Genomic DNA, 8,841 nt, shown 5'->3' with positions numbered 1-8,841 from the left:
TCTCCTGCCATCGAACCACACCTGACGCAGGCTACAGCAACAACGGAATAAGCAGCCTTTTTACCAAATCCAGCCACAAAGTTTTTTTTCACAAAACACACAATCTAGGATATTTGTATAGCAAATATGATATTAGCAGAAGGTTATTACTACCCAGAAGTCTGTATCTATTATTTGATGCTGATGATAAATGAGATTGAGAGGTGGGATAGCCCACCATTTTTGTTTAAATCCCAGTTCAAGCAGTTAAAAACACTATGGAGAGTAAAGTTACAATATGTGTGGATTTTATGAACAGAAATTATTTTTAATAACTTAAAACTCAGTTGAAACCATTGGCTGAAACACCTATCAGGTCTTTTCTCTGACCTTGAAGTGATCAATGAGACTTGTACACAGTGAATATTACCCTGAGGTTAAATTTTCTTTAAACTAATTTGTTCATCTGGCATATTAAAGAAAGATAAAGCACTGAACTTGTACTGAAGTTAATAAAAAAACCTACCGAACTTTGGAGAGACATTTACTTTTCTTCAATGACAACTTTATCTTTGGACATAGGATACAGATCTTGGTCCATGTCACACCTGCTTTTGCTAGATTTTGTCTTAACAGGCAGTGGAGTTACTGGATCATTTCACACTATTAAATAAGTTGGAGCATAAGGATGAGTTAATCTGCCTGTTTTACACAGGAATAATATTCAATTTAAATTAGATTTTGATTTTAGCAGAATAGTAATGAAAGTTAAAAAAAATTATGCATGCATGGTGAAATATCTATTAAGATCTTACGCTTACTAATCTTATTTGAATAAGGCAATTCATTCAGAAGACACTATGTAAAATCAGTACTGCCAATGTTAAAGTAGAGATTTGAAAAAATGTTTCTTTAAAAATACACAGAAAAAAGGCCCCCTATATTTTCAACATTAGGACAGAAAAATATAAATTCAGTTATCAAAATAGGGCTTAAAAACAGTTGTCTAACAAGAAGCACCACAATTTGGGATTCATCTAGTGATGACATTTATGGACTGTAAGTGTGTGCAGCTTATATGTGAAATAGTGTAAGTACATAGGAGGGAACAAAGCCTGTGCCAAAGGGTTTACAGTTCAGTGGTCTGAAACTCCTTCCTGTTGAACAGCTGCAACATGAATGCCAAACTGCTTGCAATCGTATCCCTTAAATATCCTTTAGTAATGATAGGGTAACGATTAGAACAATAGCAAGGAGCATATGAAAGACTAAAAAGGTAAAGATTGTTGGTTCAAACTTTTTCAGTGATAAATATGAAATTGTTATTTAACACAACTTAATACAGTTGGAGAGCCACTCTGACATCCTTTTTATTTTCTTCTGTATGTTGTTATAGATATTGGGTGGCTGTAGCGAAAGTTTGAGATGGAGAAGGTTGACTGCTTTTCCCTATAGCCTATGTAATGCTTTACCTAGACCATAATTAATTTACAGAATACAATAAATAACTAGACAAATATACACGCTGTGCTCTGGAGATGGTTGATGGCATTTATTCTGTGTGAAAATTTGTCGTGATTTGTATGTATTCCTTCTCTCTGAATCTGTCTGGCCAGTGGGCACGCCCAGCAGCCAGGCAGAAACAAAGCTCTCGAACTGGAATGAGCAAATGGACCACAAAGCCAGCCACGCTGGAAGCCAGACTGTTAACTAAGCGCTTGAGGGAATAATTCTTGAGCTCTGAGGTTGACTGTTGCACTGATTCCCAACATGATTTGAGACCATACGCAGCTTTTCTGACCTTTTGTTTCTTTGGGTGAAAAACTACATTGGTGTTACGTGAATGGTTATATCTAGGTGTGGTTGTTCTAAGCATTAAGTTAGTTTTAATGGGGAGGTGAATTACATTAATCACAAATGTTGTTGCAATGATAAATCTTACTGATTTGGAGAAAGAGAAAGGTGATCCCACAAGCCTTGTGTCTGTAGTACAACGCAGCATGATGCAAAAGCCCAGCAGCAAAAAACTACTCTAGAAACACAAGCAGCATGGCTGTGTGTGATTGCAGAGCTGAGCCAAATGTGGAAAGGCATGTCTTGTGAATTCAGAAATATCATTTATTTAATGTGACTCCACTGTTTTGAGGCTGCCAAGTCATAGTCTGATGCATTCTGTGTACGTATGTACTGTGTACGTGTGCTATATTCCATGTTCTGTATATATAAAAAAGTCAGTTGGAATTCATATATTTTAACAAACTTGTATCATCCCATATTTTTCATTTAGTGTTCCCTACAAGTGCCTTGGAAACAATAGGGATTCCCAGTTGCTAAGTGCAAAGGAATAGATGACAGTACACATCTAAAGTGAGCGTGCAACGCTTTGTCTTTCTTCTGCATAGTACAAATTTGGACATAATGACACATCACTTGAAATATTTGGGGAGTTATTTTTTTGTTGTTGTTGCTGTTTGTGGGTTTTTTTAAGAGAAAATGAGAACAGTAAACTAAAGAACCATAAATAGACCTTTTCCTAGATGTAATGACCAGGAGGATAATGCTGAAGACTTGGTATAAGACCTGCTTTCAAGAATTAAAGTGATAAATTTTGAAAGAAAAATGACTGAAAGATCATGAGTTTTAGCAATGCAAATTCTGCTTCAGAACAGGAATAAAACAATGGAGTTAGACAACAGTATAGCTTTCATATGCATAGAAATAACACTCCTTAAATGCAGATGGATGGGATGTGCAGTGAGAATAAGAATCACGTACTCAGTAAGAATCAAGTACTCCAGCATTACAAGACATGACATAGAAACATATGCTCCATTCCTAGAGACCAGTTACAAACAGAAAACAAATGAAGTGTGTCATTTTCAATTCACATAAATATTCTTCAAACTGGAGATTTCAACATTAAGCTGCAGTTCACTTGTGCATACTCAAGAATTCTTTCCTCTTAGTTTTGTTCATTATTTTAATGCAAAAAAAAAAAAAATCCACCTTCTGATAATATCATTCTTACCAATTCTAGAGCTGCAATTAAATCCCACAGTATAAACCTGAGGCATTTGTATTTCACTATGGAATAATTACCTTTGAACAACATACAGAGCTATGGGGTTTACTAAATAAAAAAGAAATTTCAGATCAGATAGGATGATAAATTTCTCAGATTTCTTATGCCTGGTCCTGAATTCATGAAGTTAAATATGGTTTCACCTCTCTCTGTTCAAGGAATGCAATCCTCATTCTGTGTTACTGCATTACCTTACATGGAAAAGGTTAAATATCTTTTGAAATCAATGTAGCATAGTAAATCACTATCAGAAAGTCTCAAGGTATTTGATCACTGATTTTCTTTTTTTCTATGCCTCTGTTCATTATTTTCAGACACAATCAATGCAGTGGATGTATGAAGTCAATGGACTGCCTCCACGGACCATCCCACCTACAAGGCAAGCAAAAGTGGTTTCTACCAGCAGTTACATAAGATCAGTTACAGTTCGACAGCGCAATTTTTTACGTGAAAATCTGAAACTTACAACCACTGGAGCATCCTCACCAATCAAGGGGGCACCTTTGGTCCTGAGGACCAAATAGAGAAAGTTACAATCAGTTATTTTTTGGTGTGGGACAGTGTGAGGTAGACACTTTTGTCAAATAAATTCTTTCAATAAAAACTGGATTTTTGTTGGTGTTTTTTTTTTTTCTAGCAGATATGGTATGCATTGATCGATCGTAAGCTCTATATGGAAGATTCAGAGTGCTTGAGGTCTAATAATACCCTTATTTTTCTATGAGGGATTTTAGATACTTACCTGACAGTTTTATGTACATCATACAGATATCAGCAAGTTTTAATGAGAAGAAAATTTGAGTTGAAAAAATGTACTTCAAAACTGGGGAATTCAAACTAATGCTTTTCTTTCTAAGGGACATTAATTTGATAATGGAAGCCTTAATGAACATTCTGTATGATTCCATGCCTTACACTCATGCATACCAAGCTAGCAAACCAATCCCTGATCATTGACTATAAAATGCTTTCCCAAAGTTTGCTTGGTGTTCCTAAGGTGAAACATGTTGACATGTCATATGCCCAGAGTTCGAATGCCTTTCGGATTCTCTTGCTTTGGCAAATTTTATTAGTTTTGTCATCTCGCTTTGTCTAAAATAAGAATCCTTATTTATTCACCCCATAACACTTCAGAATCTTAGATAATTATACATAAGAAAGAATAAAAATAAAGCTTCCTCCCTCACTATTTTTGTATTGACTGAATTTTAGAGATATAGAAGTCTATGCAAAGTCAGTGAGCAATCTGAGGCAGATTTTACTTTTTACTAAAACAGAAATGCCACTCATATTGTGCTTCCATTTCCATTCTTCCCATTCACAGGTGACTTTAGATGGATGTTCAGACTTTCTTTGTCCTTGATGTAGTGTAGAAAATCAGATCTATGCAGCCATGCTTTGTCAGATCACTGGATGTGTAGCCCCTACCTTTGTTCTTCATTGAGATGTGTTTCCTGATTTTACTAATAGAGTGCAAATTGTATTTGTGCCTTTATTTTGATGTTGGAATGTACTTTAACAAAAAAAAAAAAAGGCTTAGCACAGATTAAGTGCTTTCTTGGCAAAAATTCAGAATGAGCATCATTGCTCAGGAATGGGGAGCCTGAGAACAACCTATGTAGGTCAGTGTAAATGAGCACCAATAAAACCATTTTACCGCAATGTGCTTGAGAATTTTGTTTATGCCACACATTTTAGAGAAGCTATTACAGAAAATGTTGGGAATATATAAAACAGAAACGGTGCTTTTTAATATCTCCTTTTAAATGCAGTGCACCCCTTTTTTGGTTGGAAACCAGGTAATCTGAAGAATAAAATCTGCCTTATAAATTCAGTACACGACACGGGAAAGATATTGTCAACAGTGATATCTGGTATATATCTAAAAGACATTAGGAAACTATTTAAATATCTTAAATGCTACTGGGACAAAAAATGCAACTAGATTGCATGGAAAGGCTCTATATGCAAATATAAATGAAGCAAGTGTTTCTCTGACTGTAAGAAATCAGAATTTATGGATCAGAAATATGCAATGGTATCACAGCTGATTATTGGTCTTAGTGTTCAGGAAAAATTTCAGTGACAACTTTCCTCTGTAAAAGATCTCCCTGTTTCACTTTTTTAAAATTTTGCTTTCCTATTTAAAATGATACCTGTTTGCAAGATGCTCAAAACTTTGTAATTCAAAGAGATGGATTGACAGGTGGCATAAAAATGAATCACTCGACAATTAAATGGTGCTCACTCCAGAAACTGTATTTCACAATTTGCTTGCCTGCACTTGCTGTTACATGGAGGAGATATTAAAATTCAGTCATACATTCAAACATTTTCTAAAAATCCATAGGCAAGTGTTATGCAATAAGATGATATCAGAGGGATGTTTTCAAAGATACAGTTTAATTACTTTATCTATCTATCTTAAAAGGAAAGCATAATCCATGATTTCTGGACCAAATTCCTTTCTTTTTTTTTCAATGTCTTTGAGCTTGCTCATGAGTTATGCAACATATGCCATCATCAGTTGATTTGGTACCTATTTTTAATAATGTATTGCATTTTCATATTTCTTAGAGCATTTAAACAGAAGTAAAAATATTTTTCTGATATTAAGAATGTACTTGCAAATGTAGCTTACATAAAGACCATTTTGTCCCTGTAGTTGTAACAGCCACAATGTTACATAGTATCCACATGCATTTATGGATTACACTAACTATGAAAAAAAGTCTATTAAAAATAGATTCCTTTTTACTCTCTTGGCTTGAAGCTTTGCCCTTCCATCAGCGATGTGACTGTATTCATTGTAATGCAAGGCTTATTCTAAGTATATCTCTTAAAAAACAGTTAAGCAGCAGCACTGGAAGATTTCCAGAATGATGAGTATTATTCATTACTTGCTCCCACCTTTTTGCTAGAATTACTGAGCCATATTGAAAATCTTGGGAGTTTCAACTCATGGAAGGAAAGAACTGGCATGAGAAAAGATTATAAAATGCTGCTTTTGTTGTTTAACCTTGGAGAATTAACTCCAAAGCTTTTGGACCCACCATTAATTGTGAGCTTCAGAACAGCAGGGCAAGCTGCTCACCATCACCCTGCACCTTAAAAATGTGATCTGCAGAGGAGTTTAACTACTGGGGATAGGTCTGAACACAATTGTTTCAGTTAGGGCTCAGGACTAAAAAAAAGGCAGTCCTAGTGATTTAGCTTAGAATTTATTCAAAGTTACTACTTATTTTCATAATATTTTTTGCAAGAAAATGGGAGAGAACGTACACAGCCTCGAGGTTGTGGCTTTTGAAGAAGTCCTTGCAATGTTTTCTTTGCTCTCATGCTTCACTAGACCAGCCACTAGCTGAATTGGGAAAAGATTAACTGTTTCTCCACAGTAGAGCATCCTTCAGTATCCTTTTCTTCTGAAGAGGATGAGAGAAGAAAAAAAAAAAAAAAAGTACCTCCCTTCACATTAATCTATTTGCAGGTATAGCAGAATCGCAGGGAAATGGGGGGATATTAGTTATTACCGTAAATAATTTCAAAATTAACAAATAGAAATTAAGAGCTTAGAGATCTAAAATGACTTGTATTGACCCCACTTATACATTTATATATATATAAATATCAAAATCAGAAAATAAAAGCAGTTTGTCAAAGCCAATGTCTTAATCATAGTCTTACATGACTCACGAGTCAGCTGTGCATCTGCTTGTTAGTGGCTTACAAGAAACACTGGTTGGCTAGCCAGTGTGGTCACCACCTGCTTATTTATATTTGTTCCTCCCTAGTCTCTTTGTGTCTCTTCAGGATGCTTCATCTTCCAAAGTAATTAAAAAAAAATGTAAACCTTGTGAAGAAACATTACTGTGCAATGTAGAACTGGTTTCTTTGGGAATGGGGACCTACATTTAAATTTCTTACTAAAATACCATGCAGCTTTTGCAACTAGTGAGCTCCTTGTTTTGTGTGACACATCCAAGAGTGAGTACGCTCTGCCCTGGGGTTTGCAGGACTGTGCAGCCAGAGCCCTAGCTTCAAAACGACACAAGGGCAATCAAACTTTTAATTGTTTGATGTTTGGCTAAGCTTTATTTGGCACAATACCACATGGGAGAATGACACAAGGATAATGTGGAAATGTTTTTAGGATACCTGCATTTGGCAGCTCAGCTTGGAATGGGTTTTGCTGCAGCATAACTCAGAAGATTTCAAGATTGCTTGTTTTACTCACGTCTGGTTAGCTGTGGTATCAATGACACTCAAGATTTTTTTTGTACCTGATCTCACTAGCTATAAAATGGTTTTAGAGTATCAAACTTGCCCTTCAAGAATAAGATCCTAACATTAGCTCTTACGTCAGTGCAGATTTTGTCTCAGTCAGGAGAATTGGGAGATAAAGACACAGAAAGTAATAATGATCCGGTAAAGAGCCTACTGGGGCATGGGGCCATATACATTTCTCCTGCTAGCTGCAAGGAAGGGTATTATTTTTAAGACAGCTCTTTGGGACTGAAGCCAGGTTAACAGAGGACACAATGCTGAACCAACAATGTTCCTACTTAAATAACATGGCAAGCAGCAGATCTGAGCATACCTTTCCTTTTTTTCCCCCCCTCTCTTTAATCACAAACCCAAACTATCTGAAGAAATGGAATTTTCTGACTCATCCTTCATATAGCAAACATCGGGGGAGGGGGGAGACCAAAAAAAATCCCACCAAAAACGCATTCTATATTAATAAATATTCCCAGGAAGAAGGCTTAATATTTAGAATAAGAAAGAAAATCCCTGGCTTTGCCTTACTATTTATTTGCTTCTAAGACGTTTAATAATTTTATTTCTCCCTGCAGTGACTGCTCATTCTAAAATAAATGACTGAACAGTGCTTTACTGCTGACACAGATTACAGTTTGTTGCTAATGGAATGTTAACTGCTTTTTAAGTAACTCTGAATAAACCTGCTGATCCATAGAAGATTCATCTAAAAAGGAATCCATTTACTAGCTTTTCTGCTTCCACTGACATGAAACTTGTTCTTCTGCAGTTTACTTCACTGCAATTATAATACTGATTGTAGCGTCACATTTCCCATAGTAGGATATTTTACATTTTGAGACCGTGGTGCTTTGACAATGGGGTGAGGTCATGGCAGGACGTGGATGCCGAGGTGTCTGCATGGAAGTTTGTTCACAAATCGCTGCTTGATGGCCAGAGAAATAAAGGGAAAGACATGGAGTAAGGAGAATCTTTGAGGTTTGTTGTGGGTTTTTTTGTTTGTTTGTTTTGGGTTTTTTCCCCTCTTTATTCCAGGATTTAACTCTTTTTGCAAAAATACCCAGTTTCTCATGGTCAAAAAACAAACAAACAAACAAAAGAAGTCAGTGGATAACCCGATAACTCACTGCTCATCCTCCCACGCAAGCACACAGCAGATGCCACCAAATCAGTCTGGCAGAAGTCCGAGTGACAAAAGAAAGTCATGTGTATAGAGAAGGGTAAGGCAACAAAGTAAAAGCCCACCACTTATTAAATGAATAATGTTGGTGTTCCTCACATGAGATCCAATGTACCAACCTGTACAAAAATCAAAGGCTCAGGTTTCCCGTTAATAATAATAGGTTTGCAGGATGTCTTTGCTGTATCCTACCAGCCTGATACTGCGTAAAGGGTAACTGGATCCTGACTCCACATCTCTTCAGTCCTGATTACTCTATATAATACTGAAGTACAAAATGTACACTGCAAATCAACGACAATGTGCAACTGGCATTCTGTAA

General features: G+C 36.1%; 1 protein-coding gene across 1 annotated transcript in view; it reads left to right on the top strand.

Annotated features, from left to right (window-relative positions):
• LOC104514553 (chromosome unknown open reading frame, human CXorf30) overlaps positions 1-3,585 on the top strand; it is a gene marked incomplete at its 5' end in the record, with an annotated part of 91,871 nt that extends 88,286 nt beyond the window's left edge. Inside the window, one exon of the mRNA XM_010158274.1 lies at positions 3,376-3,585. Within this exon, the coding sequence (XP_010156576.1) occupies positions 3,376-3,585 (210 nt within the window). The remainder of the gene's footprint in view (positions 1-3,375) is intronic.
• Positions 3,586-8,841: the final 5,256 nt, after the last annotated feature.

This window comes from Eurypyga helias, unplaced genomic scaffold (genome assembly GCF_000690775.1).
Source record: "Eurypyga helias isolate BGI_N326 unplaced genomic scaffold, ASM69077v1 scaffold1109, whole genome shotgun sequence".
Classification (NCBI taxonomy): Eukaryota; Metazoa; Chordata; class Aves; order Eurypygiformes; family Eurypygidae; genus Eurypyga; species Eurypyga helias.
Note: the sequence above shows the minus strand (reverse complement) of the source record. Positions and strands in the feature narration are given on the sequence as shown.